A 14,007-nucleotide genomic window follows, 5' to 3' on the forward strand; every position below is an offset into this window, starting at 1 on the left:
TCTTTTGAACCATTACCGAGAACCACAATGGCAAAGTTTGATAAGATTCTTCCCATCCATGAAAACTTTGGCTATCAACTTCTGCTTTACTAATCAAACCAGTTAAATTTTTCCTAGACTTTCGCAATTATAGATTTTGCCTTTATGAATGGGTCGGATTCAATCAATGGCTTCATGGACTCAACAATTGTGTCCGAGTCCAACTTGGAGTGATCTTGTGAGATTGTTCACATGGAACACGTGTACCTTCCGTTGTATCTCCAAATCTCCCAGCAAGCTTTCTTTTGTATCAAGCTGGCTCAGAAGCCAATCGCACCCACGTCCATAAAGTCTTGCATTTTGCATAGAATGTTTGTGACTCAAATTCATAAAAAACATATCGACTCGTCTGGAGATTGTGTAACTCCGAATTGCCACAATGACTGATTTTCTAGAACTGTATTCCATTCTAATCTTGAACTCTCCGTCCTCAGGATCAACAACACCTATAAAAAGAATAAATCATCGCTCATCGATCCGTCAAAACAAAATTAAAGAAACATACTACCTACTGTTCACGTACCTATGTTCGCATATTCGGGAAACTCCAGTGCCTGCATGGCGTCAAGATCCAAGTTACGCATAAAAGATGGAATGTCTAACTGTCGGTGGAACCACTAAAGTTTCTGCGACTGCCTCACCTCCCCCATCGCCGTCCCCATCCACGTCACCGGCTTCATATATGTAGCTTCGAACTCCTCGCTGCTATCATTGTTTATTCCTTCGTACACTTCAATTCTATCATCTTGCACATCTGGGTCATGTTGAACCTCATCCGCCGTTATATGTTCAAACGCAACATACAACTCAATCCTTGGATGTTGCACCTGAGTTTGCTAGTGAATATGAAACATTTGCTAAATAGTTATTTTGTCAACGATCGGCATAACCTAACTGTATCAGGCCGCCAAACGTTATAGTGTACGGAACCATAAACGAAAATGTACTCTTACAAGCAAAGCTCACGCCCTCATATGTATTTCGTATAACCCCACCATTGTGGTAAACCTCTATATTTGCAGTGCCCTCCATCACACCAACAGTGGAGAAAACCACCTCTCTTGCAATAAAGTAAAATAATAACAAGTTTCGATTTTTATAGGTAAAGGAGTTACCTCGTAGGTTCCATGTTGTAAAGCCATCTAACCAGCATTTGCCATATGTCCAACATGCAAAATGCATGCTGCTTGCATGCCTAACACGTGTCCAACACGCAAAGTGCATGTTGGCTTGATATTTGCCACGTAAACAGCACGCAGGGTACGTGTTGCTATTGATTGGGTCGCCTGTCCATCACGTAGCATGTATGATCTGCGTATTTCATCTGTTGTATCTGTAACATTTATTTATCTGTATATACACACAAAAATTCTATTTCCAACAAAAATTCACTTCTTTTTTCATATTAAAAATGTTTAGTCTATATTTATCTTTTTCTAATAAATTATAAAGACATTTTAGTATATATAGTGATATAATAATTTTATAAATAAATTTAAAATAAATATTAATACGAATAATATAAAATTATAAATTATATATCATCTTTTTATTTGTCAATATTTTTATGATAATAATGTATATAAATTTATGATCGTATCAAGTCAATATAATTAATAGAGGAGTGCTACACATACAAGTCTTTTTGACTTACAAGTCTTACAAGTTACTAGGCCTTTTAATGCGTTATTCAACGTTTCCTGTTTTCAAAGCGCTACACTCAGAACGGTTCTTCTTCTTCTTCTTCCTCTTCCTCTTCCTCTTCCTCTTCGTCTTCTTCTCTTCTTCTTCTTCTTCTTCTTCTTCTTCCTCTTCCTCTTCCTCTTCCTCTTCCTCTTCCTCTTCCTCTTCCTCTTCTTCTTCATTTTTTTTTCGATTTTCATGGTTTCTAAAATCAAGCTTTGAAATCGTTTCGAAGAAGAAGAAGCAGCAGAAGATGAGGAGAAAGAGAAAGAGTTTTGGATTATGCAACGAATTTTGGGTGTATTTCTTAAATACTTTGGGTGTATTTTTCGTAATCCTTTGGGTGTATTTCTGTAATTCTTTTGAAGATAATGGAACTTCAGAAATACACCCAAACGATTACAGAAGTACACCCAAAATGATTACAGAAATACACCTAAAGGATTACAGAAATACACCCAAATGGTTACAGGAATTCACCCAAACGATTATAGAAAATACACCCAAAGGATTACAGAAAATACACCCAAAGGATTTAAAGAAATACACCCAAAATTCGTTAAAATACATCTTATGCATAATTCAGAACTCTTTCTCTTTCTCCTCCTCATCTTCTACTGCTTCTTCTTCTTCAAAAACGATTTCACCATGAAAAATCAAAAAAAAAAAGATAAAACAGAGAGAAAAGAATGTAAATGAAGAAGAAGAGGAAGACGATGAAGAAGAACGTGCAGAAACGAAAGAAAAGGAGAAGAAGAAGAGTAAGAGGAAGAAGAACGTACAGCAAGAAGAAGAAGAAGAAGAAGGAGAAAGAGAAGACAAGAAATGAAAGAAAAGAAGAAGGAGAAGAGGAAGAGGAAGAAGAATGGTTGAAAGCGTATTTTGAGCGTTAGTTTTAATTGAACTTGTAAGGCTTACAAGCCTTAATCGCTTGTATGCGAAGAATTACTCTAATTAACACCGGTCTGATCTTAGTACTCATTTGATTAAATAGTTAATGTACTGTGGTACAAATCTTCAAAGCCAAAGTCAATATGACCTAGGAAGTGCAAAACGTGGTAATGACACGCAAGATCTGCCGAATTCCTACCCAAGATAAACCCTTTTTCTGCAAAATTGACTTTCAGAGGGATTGCAAGTCAAATTCAGCAAGCTAAAGCTTCCCTTTTATAGTTTTATTGGTTGTTTTTTTAATCACGTTTTTTCAATGGGTCAGCTTCTTCAACTCAAATATCCGTTGTTTGTTAAGCTGTGCTTTTTTTAAAAAATATTAAATAATTTTCACAATTTATTATTTTTTATTAATTAATTATTAATATTTAAAATATAAATTAAAAATATATCATTAAATTATTAGATTAAAAATTTAAATTAATAACTAAAAATAATAATAATAAATAATAAATTTTAGTAATGTTTAAAATTTTTTAAAATAATTATATATATGTTAATTTAATAATAATTAGTATTTTGGTATTAGAAACGCAGAAATAAATTTATATCGAATGAAGGGCAACTCATGTTTGTTGTGGTGAAGGAGGGAAAAAAAATTTCAGAGGGCCCAGGGGATCAGAACTAAATATTATTAAGGAGAATGCTACTGGAATAATAATTTTGTTAAACAATATGAACAATTACTAATTAAATAAAAATATATTATATTTTTAAATTAATTTTTTAAATTTTAATATTAAAATAACTATCTATACACTAATAAAATAAATATTCGATATATCTATTATTTACATTGTTTAATATTTTTAACGTTCACCTATACTTTTCCTATTATTAATCATAAACCCATCATCCTTCACATCTGTATTATTCTCATTGTTTCTATTATTATTATTTAGAATAATACTATAGTATTTTTTAATTAAATTTAACTAAATTAATTTAATATAATAAAAATTAATTATAATTAATATTATTTTAAATTATTTTATTTAATTTAATTAGATGACTACAACCACCGCAAACTTACATATAAATAGAAAATAAATGATAGTTGAAAATTCAAACGGAGAATTGCGTTGAGAGGTATACAGACACCAACACTTAAGGCAAGAACTTGCATACTCGTCACTTAATTATCACGTATTATGAAAGAAACTTTGGCAAATGCAAAATTACTCACTAATGGCGGCAAGCACACAAATTGCAATAATAATACATCCCTTAATTTTAATTTTCAGTAGCCTGCCTGTAATATGTAACTAAGAAGAAGAAGACACGTTGTAAGATTCAGTGAAGGATAAAGTGACCCAAGCGTTTCATGAGTTTCAAAGCATTTTCGGATTCGGGAGTGTGAATGTTGAAAGCATGGTCCTCGTGTTCAGCTTCGTAGAGTTCCACGTGACCATGCCACCCACTGTTCTTAACAGCTTGATAGTACCAAACTCCTCTGTCCCTTATTGAATCCTTTTCAGCAACGCAAACTATGATCTTGGAGCACCCAAGAGTAGCCAAGCTGGGAGCCTCAGGGGCCAAGGGATTGATCAGTGGGTTATCCACCCCGCCGGGCGCATTCGGATACACCAAACCCCACACCACATACGGTGGACTCTCCTCGTGCCCTTCCACTACTTCAGATCCGATGGGTTTTGTGCTCAAGAAGTATGGCTGAGAGAGAAAAGCACCCAACACTTTGACCGCGTTAGGTAGAGCCTCAGCACCTGCACGCAAAGCAACGTTGTGAACAAGGTTAGCACCGGCGCTGTCGCCACCGAGGAACAATCTCTGGAAATCGCCATGGTTGAGGATCCATGGATCAGAGTCGTTGGAAGCCACCCATTTGAGTGCTTGCCAGCAATCATGATATGCTGCAGGGAGAGGGATCTCCGGTGCCAGCCTGTATTCAACAGAGACAACTAAGATGTCTGCTTCTGCTTTGGAGAGGAACAAGTTGAAGTAGTTGTGGTGGCGCTCGTTGAAGGCAGATTCAAAGAAGAAGCCTCCGCCGTGGAAGTACACCAAGATGGGGACTTTGTGGGCGTCGTGGTGGTGGATGAACTTTGTTGGAAGGTATAGACGTGCGAAAATGGAGGGGTTGTTGGAGATGACAACGTCTTTGGAAGAAACCGATCCAAGAGTCGAAGGTGGAACAAGTGGAGAGTTTTGGAGGCGCTCAATGGAGCCGTCCTTGAAAACCTTCACAAGGTCTGGGATATGAATGGTAAGCTCTTTGTCATCAACCCCGGCTATGGAAGTAGAAGCCATTGCTGCGATGAGCCAAGAGGAAAAGTCGGTGGTGAACAAGGATTGGTTGTTGTTAATGTTAGGTATATTATATTAAAGAAGAGAAAAGATATTTGTATCATAATTTATTAACAAAAATAATATTTGCACTATATTATATTTTTATATATTTTTTATAGGATAAAAAAATTATTTTTCAAAAAATTATCGGAACTTTAATTTTCGAGAAACAATGTTTTTTTTTTCATTTGAAGCAAGTTTGCCATATCCACAATGAATCTTATTATTTTAATAAAGTTTATTGAATTTCCGATGAGTTCTAAGTTTTATATAGAGTTTGTCGTATTCTCAATAAACTTTTACCCATTCTCTCTATAAATATCTATGTTAGTTGTGGACAAAACTTAATACTAATAATAGCTCATTCTTCTTTTGATATTGTTCTTCTATTTAATTTACTCTTTAGAGTATCTAGAATTTCGGTATTATTTATTCATTATAATATTACAATAGTGTATGATGAAAAAGGTTCTATCGCATTTAGATTTGTTCAATCAATAATTACATATATGACATCTGAAGTCAATAGTTTAACAACGTGAAAAATTTAATATTGTATTTTATTGGTTAACAAAACACAAAAAAAATGAAAAAAATTTACTACAGATATCTGTCTGAAGTAGATAACATTTTGTTTTATAAAATGTATATTGTAGATATTGTGATTCTTGTTTTTATATTATTTTTATTAGAGTTTAGATTTTGAGAATATTTTATGTTTCCTGAATTAGGTATCGATTATGTGATGACAATGACATACGTCTCACTGCAAAAAAAGTCTGTGGTCACAGTAAAAAACTGTGACCATAACTAGTGAAAAGGGTGACCATAGGTCTATGGTCATAATTTTTGACCTATAGTCATGATTTTTTTACCGTGGTCTATTCCGGCGTGGTCATAAATCTATGATCACAGCTTTTTCATTTATGACCACAGTTTTTATGATCACGGTTGCAGTGTTTGAATTCTGAAATTTTAAGTCACATGTTTTTACCGTGACCATAAGTTACTCTATAGTCACGCATAAAAATCGTAACCATAGCTTAATTTATAGTCTCCCTTTTGTAAAATCGTGATTATAGCCTAATGTGTGGTCACGATTTTAGCGTGACCATAGCTTATCTTATACGGTCATCCTTTTGTAAAACTGTGATCATAGACTAATCTATGGTCACAGTTTTAGCGTGACCATAACTTATCTATAGCCACTCTATTTTAAAACCGTGACTATAGCTTACTCTATGGTCACTTTTTTGAAAAATTGTGACTATAGCAATATCTATGGTCACGATAAAAACCATGACCATAGCTTATTTATAGTCACCTTATTTAAACGGTGACCACAAATTAAACTATGGTCACCCTTTTGAAAAACTATTATCAATATCTAATCTACGGTCACGGTTATGGTCACGGTTTTAGCATGATCATAGCTTATCTATGGTCAGCCTATTTTAAAACCGTGACCATAGCTTACTATATGGTCAACCCTGTTTTAAATTGGACCATATCTTATTCTATAGTCACCCTTTTGTGTAACCGTGACCATAGTCTAATCTATGGTCATAGCGTGACCATAGCTTATCTATGATCACCCTTTTATAAAACTCTGACCATAGACTAATCTATTATCACGATTTTAGCGTAACCATAACTTATTTATGGTCACCCTATTTTAAAACCGTGACCATAGCTCACTCTCTATGGTTACCCTTTTGAAAAACTTTGACTATAACCTTATCTATAGTCACGGTAAAAACTATAACCATAGTTTATCTATGGTCACCCTTTTAAAAAAATCGTGACCAAAGAATAATAAAATTTAAAATTTTACCATTTCATATAATAATTTTTTTAATTTTATCATTAAAAATTCACAAAGTAAAAATTTTTTAATTAACTTTTAAGTTCTAATCTAGTAATCAGTACCAATAGTCATCACATCAGCAACAAAAATATAGAATAAAAAAATTTTAACAATTAAGATAAGTTGTGATTAAGTAACATACTAACATATCAATATACTTGAGTGAATACATTTGTCACAATCTCAGTTCTAAATAGTGATATATATACTAACACTAAATAGACACTATTAATAGAATTGTTCTACAGACGTGAGAGCAATACAATTTAGACTCTGCCAGGAGTATTTTTTTTGTATTACTATTCTTCCTTCCTTGTACTTGAGAACTCTTAGACCATAGATACCTTTAGACTACTCTCCAAAACCGTGACTCATCCTTTTAGATCACTCTTTCATAAAACCGTGACCATAGACCCTTTTAAGTTACCTCTCAAAATTATGTCTATCATCGGGGCCCGAAAACAACACCTAATAGCTAATGACACAAGTCCTCAATGGACCATCCCTGATAAAACTGCTCCCACCCACCGGTGTAGCCACTGACTGAATCTTCATCAATGACGAGTCCTAAGTAGTATGTCACGTCATGCAGGGTCATAGTAATCTCCCCATATGGTAGGTGAAACGTATGGGACTCGGGTCGCAATCTCTCAATCAGAGCTAAGACCAACGGCCAGTCATGTTCCCACTCCACCATGTATGCAACATGCTCGAATCTTGCACGTCTAAGATGTGACCTAATCTGTTCAAGCGGACGCCTCAATACATTTTTCCTAGTACGCAAGACCTGAGATGCCTACCAAATAAAATAAACCAATAAAACAAAAAAAAGTTAACAAGTAACAACACAAATTCAAATTTCAAATATATAAACGATATGAGTTATAAAGTGTACTACTCAGTCAAGTCTGCCTGCAATGTAGTCAATCTGATCCGGCCAATCTATAAAGAATATCCTCGTACCACAATAATTCTTGTTCCATGAAACTACACTTTAATAAAACAAATTAGAATAAAATAATTTTAAATTAACTAAATTTTTATCAAGCATATTCAAAATAAATTTAAATAACATAATCAAATGGTCGTAAACCATAATCTAGATAAAATAACTTAATTTAAAATTAACTATATTATATTACCAATCACATTTGGCAACAATCAAATGAAAGAAAAAACAGAAAAACGGAATTACCAAAATTAACTATAATTAGTTCAAACGAAACAATAATAAAAATGAATTCTTCTCTTACCTAACATCTATTCATAACCACATGATCGTTTTACATATTCTACACTAACAACATATACATAGGCATATAAACTAAATGTATCATCCACTTATCAAACTAATTAATATAACTAATAACTTAATCTAACTTGCTAAAGAAACATATTCAAATAATAAACAACAATAAATCAAACAAAAAAAAAATAACCTAACAATAGAATTGCCTGAAACTAATAAACTAAAGAAATTAATAACTTTAACGATGTCCAAAGAAATAACCTTGATAAGATAAGAGAGGATGAAATTGAATAGAGTGAAAAGGTGAAATAGAAACGTGAAAAAATGAAAAAGATAACAACAACAAATTGAATAGAAAATAAAAATAGAACAATAGAATTACCTGAGACTAACGACCAGAAGGAACCAAAAATTTCAAAAATGCCTAAAGAAATAACCTTGACAAGGGAGGATGAGAGTAAAGAGAGTTAAAAAGGTGAAATGAAAATGTGAAAAATGAAATGGTCCTCCACAGCTTTTTATATTTGGGTTAACTCTTTGCCAAGGATTGCAGCGAACCTTATTAAAATAATGAAGTTCGTCGGAAGTACGACGAACTTGTTTCAAATGCAAAAAAAAATTGTATTCCGAAAATTAAAGTTTTGATAAAAGTTTTTTGAAAAAAAGTTTTTTTTTTATTTTATAGTAAAAAAATTCTATTTTTTATAGTATAAAAAAATATTTTTCTTTATTTTAATTCTGTTTTACCATTTAATCATGTTAGATGCCAATAAAATACATGTAGAGATGTTGAAAATTCTAGTGCGCTACTAACTATATACAGTTTAGTTTATATGCGTATTATCAAAGAAGCTAGCAATATAAACAGACATCAGATAACTAAGTCTCAGTAAAAGCAAAGGAAATCATTTCTATTTTTGTGTGGGTCAGTGGGTTGATGTGGATCGGTGGGTCAAATACGTAAACACTCATTTACTCCCACAGTGGCGGAGCTTGAAAAATTTTTTTGGAAGGCTAAAAATCTTAATAAAAAATTATATAATAATATTTATATTAAAATAAAATTTATAAATATAATTATTTTATTTTTAAATTTATTATTAATATGTAAAATTATATATGATTAAGATTAACAAAAAAATAATTCTGATTTTGAATAGTAAAAAATTTTTTTTAGGTTAATAAGCCAAATTAATTTTAAATAAAAAAATAATTTTAAAAAAGAATCAATTTTACAAAAAAAATTAGTTTTTCACATAAAAACCTATTTTTATTTAGAAAATTAATTTTTTTATCTAAACAATTATTTTTCTTTTAAAAAGACTGATTTTTTATTTAAATTATATAAAATTAATTATAATTTATAAATTATTTTTTAACATTTTAAAAGATCAATTTTACTTTTGATAATATTTATCTCTCAAAAGTCTTAAGATTAATTATTTTTGTTATTATTTTTATTACAAATTAAATAATATATTACAACAAAATAAAATCTTAAATTTTTAATAAAATAAAATATCAAAATTTATTAATGTAAACGGTGTTGATACTATAATGGTATTAAATTTGTAAAGTTGATTTAAAAATAAAATAATAACTTTTTATTAATAACTGATATTACTACTAGTTATATTATAATTTTTGTTATTTTAAAAAAATAATGCATGAAAATATATGAGAAGTCAAATATAATTTAGTCTTAATTCTATAATGATATTTAATTTGTAACGTTGATTTAAAGATATGCTACTTGTTGTTGATTTAAAGATATGTCATTTGTTATTGTTAAATAGAATAAGATAAAAAGTTTGAAAAATGGTGAAAATGGACATCAAACTCAGATACATAAGTTAAAAGTATATCAATTTAACCAAACAAACTAATTTTATTCTTTTTTAAAGTAAAATTACTAATATTTTTACAAAAATTTTAGGAGGGCCATGACCCCCATTGCCCATACAAATCTCCACCACTGCACTCACACAACCTAATCACGGTTAGGAATCTAACCTGGTGTGGTTGTTTGTTTGTCACTTGAACACATGCCTCAGCTACTACTGGAAGCTTATATTTTTTTTGGGACCAGAGTGAGAGATTAGAGATTTTGTAACATCATAGAGAGACAACATTTCAGTAACAAAGGCTCCGTTTGGTTTGTGTATGTATTGGGATATAGATATCAAGGACGGATCCAGAAATGTTATCATGGGGGCCAATAACATATATAATATTAAAAAATATGTAAATAAATTATAATGTAAGATGCATTACAAAAATATACCAATAGAGAATATATATTTAAAGTACAAAAAAATATGTGTACTTTTTACTAACGAAGTAATACACCTCGATTCTTCATATCATAAAATTCATCGATAATAGAATCGGTGTCAAATCTTTCAGCAATCTTCTTCTCAATATAAATCAAAAGACAATTAGTAAGAAATTCATCTTTTATTTTGTTTCTGAGTCTATTATTCACAATATTCATAGCTGAAAAGGATCTCTCAGTTGTAGCAGTTGAAACAAGGAGAGTTAATACCAAGCGAATCAAACGATCAATCAAATGATATGTTAAAGACTTTCCTGTCTTCGTTAATCCTTGACATAACTCTAAAATTGTGCACAAGTTAGTTAACTCAATATGATTAGGAACATCAAGTTCATAATGTTGAGCTTGCATTCTAATGTGAAATTTCTCTTGGTAATTGAAGTCGCCTGGATAAAACCGTTATACTAATTCACATACTTTGTTGACACCGAAGAGCTTATAATTTTCTCTGGGATCTAAAGTGGAACTTAAAGTAAGTAATTCCACCATATTATCATTGAATCTTCCACTAATCTCTTGCGACTGTGTATCAATTACAGCCAGAAATAAATTAACACGGTAATGATGCTCCACAGAAATTTGGTCAACAATTTTGCGAGTTCGGCCTCTTCTAGGAATATGCAATGCATTCATATCAGGAACTTCAACTTCATGTTTCTCAGAAAATAATATAACTTCTTTTATGAAAGCCTCCCAACTTGATTCTCTCATTCGTTGGATTAAAGTCTTGGTAGTAGAAACCAGAGTTAAAGTATTCAATATGTCTTGATTTTTTCGTTGCAAAGCTTGACAAAGATCATGACTAACTTCCAAAATATTTCTCATCAAATGCAAAACAAAGACAAAAACAAAGATCATGACTAGCATCACCACGAGTGGAGAAATTACCTTATTCAGTGCTTTTTTCAAGAACTTCACAAGTAGCATCAAACATGCATAGCAAGCTACGTACAGAATTCAAACGAGACCCCCATCTAGTATCTCCAACTCTTTGTAAAGTACCAATTTGATTAAGTCCACTACCTGTCACAATTTGATCATTGGCAATTAAATTTGCAACATTATTTGCTTGAGCAACTCTTAACTGATCATGACGTTTAGGAGAAACAGTCACAACATTGACAATTAGGGTAAGTTTTGAAAAGAATTGATGAACATAACAAACTTCTTTGGCTGCAGAAACAAGTGCTAATTGTAATCGATGAGCAAGACAATGAATGTAATAAGCAAAAGGGCAATCTTTCAAAAATAGAGCTTGCAATCCATTCCATTCACCACGCATATTACTAGCTCCATCATACCCTTGTCCCCTAAGATTTTGAACATCAAGATTATGACGAGAAAAAACTTATGAAATTTCTGTTTTCAATGTCAAAGAACACGTATTAGAAACATGTATAAGATCAAAAAATCTTTATTGAACACAACCGTACTTGTCTACAAATCTCAAAACCACAGACATTTGTTCTCGCTTTGACTCATCTCTTGCTTCATCAATAATTATACAAAATTTAGAATCACCAATTTCTTCTCGAATTGTTGCACGTACTTTTCTAGCAAAGATATGCAATATATCTTTTTGAACACCGAGAGATATATATTGAACATTTTCAAGAGAATTTTCAAGGACAACATTATTAACATTCTGATTACATGAAGCTAAAAGTTTAATTAACTCAATAAAATTTTCTCTATTCAAAGATCCAGGACTTTCATCATTTCCTCTAAATGCACATGCTTGAAATAAAAGCCATCAAATAGCATCAATAGATATCTTCAACCTTAAGCGATTATTTGCAATAGTTTCATCACTAAGCCTATCAAGAACTTTGTCTATATGCTTAGAATGAGCCATTAAATCATCACAAGATTTCACACATAAATTATGGAGAGAATTAGGAAAAGAACCCTCGTGACATACAAATGCACAATTCACTCTATTGTTTACTTTCTTCCAATTACTAAATCCTAACTCTGAAAATGCATTTTTTTCCATCATTGCGAGCACCATAATGTTTACTAAACAAGTAGCAAAGCAAACAATAAGCAACATCTTTTTCTGGTGAATATTCTAACTAACTTGAAAATTTCTTAAACCCAGAAGATTGAAAACTTCGACGGTGATTGTTATTACCAGAAGCTGGATAGCTAATATTTGTTGGTTGGTATGGCCCAGCTATTATGTATGCTCTACGAATCTTATCACGTTCATTGACATTATATTGCCAAATTGGACGTCGCTTTTCTGGATCCCTTTCTAGTAAAGAGATATCAACATCTCTTTCTAATCTTGAAACTTTGGCTTCATGTTGATGTGTATTTTGAGTAAGATTAGAGGGTTGACTTATTTGAACTCTAATATTATCAGTAGCTTTTCTTTTAAAAATTGCATCAATTTTACTTTACTTTCTCATCATAAAATATTCTAGTTTTTTTTACCTGAAAAAAATTTAAATAATTATATACTTACATGAATAAATAAAGTCTAAATATTTTTTATTAATTAAACATCAATAATAAATTAATAATATTTTTTATTAAGTCACTATCAATTTTACTAAAAATAAAAAATAAAAAAACTACTAGACATACAGCATCAATGGAATAGAACTCAAAGTGGCATTTGCTCACAATGGCATTTGCTTAAAAACTACTAGTACTAAGCGTACAACGTTTATAAAAGTAATAATTTCATTGTTAAAGTTATTTAAAAATAGTAGTAAATATTTAACTATTAAAAATGGTTTGATAATTGTTGAAAATTAAAAGATCTTTGTTAATTTTTCATCCTCTGTAGAATATGAATCTAAATCTAAATGAAAATTAAATTAAATAATGGCAAATGGCAAGCTTTAAACAAACATGTTTATTTAGGCTATACATAGTCACACAGAGATATATCAACATAGTAACTGTTTAAGATATATTATATATAATAAGAAGGGTAAAAAACACAAATAAACTATGGAAGGAAACTTGTTACATGAATAAGCCAAATAGAAAAGTGATTCACGAATCAGCCAAAGCCTATTTCTATATAATTCGAACCTAATAGGTTCGAACTCTATTTGAACGTAAATCGAACCTAATTGGTTCGAACTTCATAGCTATAATTCGAACCTAATAGGTTCGAATTACTCTTCATTTCGTGGCTCAAATAATTCGAACCTAATTGGTTCGAATTACTTTAAATGCAAATTGAACCAAGATGGTTCGAATTAGTAAGGAACAGAGCTGAATATGTTACGTGCATGGGAATAAATTAGTGTACGAGTTACATTAATCAAGACATGATGCGGCAATTAAATAACATCAAAATACTAAGTACAGATGTTTTCAGAGTAACACAGATATACATGTAAAGGTGGATATGAAGTAACACTGGTAACAAAATACATAGACCAACATGGGTAACATACAACTCGGCACATAAATCATCTAAAAAGGTGCGACCCCGTAAAGCAACGATGTGGAACCCGTATCCTCTGACCTCTCCGGATAAGCGGCTTTTCATCCTCGATCTCATCCTCGTCCTCGTCCTGCGGGGCTGGCTGTGCAGGCATCCTAGGCTGGACA

The 14,007-nt window shown here is 31.6% G+C and overlaps 1 protein-coding gene across 1 annotated transcript; it reads right to left on the reverse strand.

Moving 5' to 3' along the window:
* Nucleotides 1–3,715: 3,715 nt before the first annotated feature.
* Nucleotides 3,716–5,350, reverse strand: LOC112801247 (2-hydroxyisoflavanone dehydratase). Its single transcript, XM_025843880.3, has one exon. It carries the CDS (start codon nucleotides 4,939–4,941, stop codon nucleotides 3,967–3,969), a length of 975 nt encoding a protein of 324 aa, XP_025699665.1. The 5' UTR covers nucleotides 4,942–5,350; the 3' UTR covers nucleotides 3,716–3,966.
* Nucleotides 5,351–14,007: the final 8,657 nt, after the last annotated feature.

Source organism: Arachis hypogaea, chromosome 5 (assembly GCF_003086295.3).
Source record: "Arachis hypogaea cultivar Tifrunner chromosome 5, arahy.Tifrunner.gnm2.J5K5, whole genome shotgun sequence".
Lineage (NCBI taxonomy): Eukaryota > Viridiplantae > Streptophyta > Magnoliopsida > Fabales > Fabaceae > Arachis > Arachis hypogaea.

What these genes read in the sequence shown, in the direction of transcription:
- LOC112801247 (XM_025843880.3), bottom strand. Translation starts at nt 4,941, where the DNA reads ATGGCTTCTACTTCCATAGCCGGGGTTGATGACAAAGAGCTTACCATT.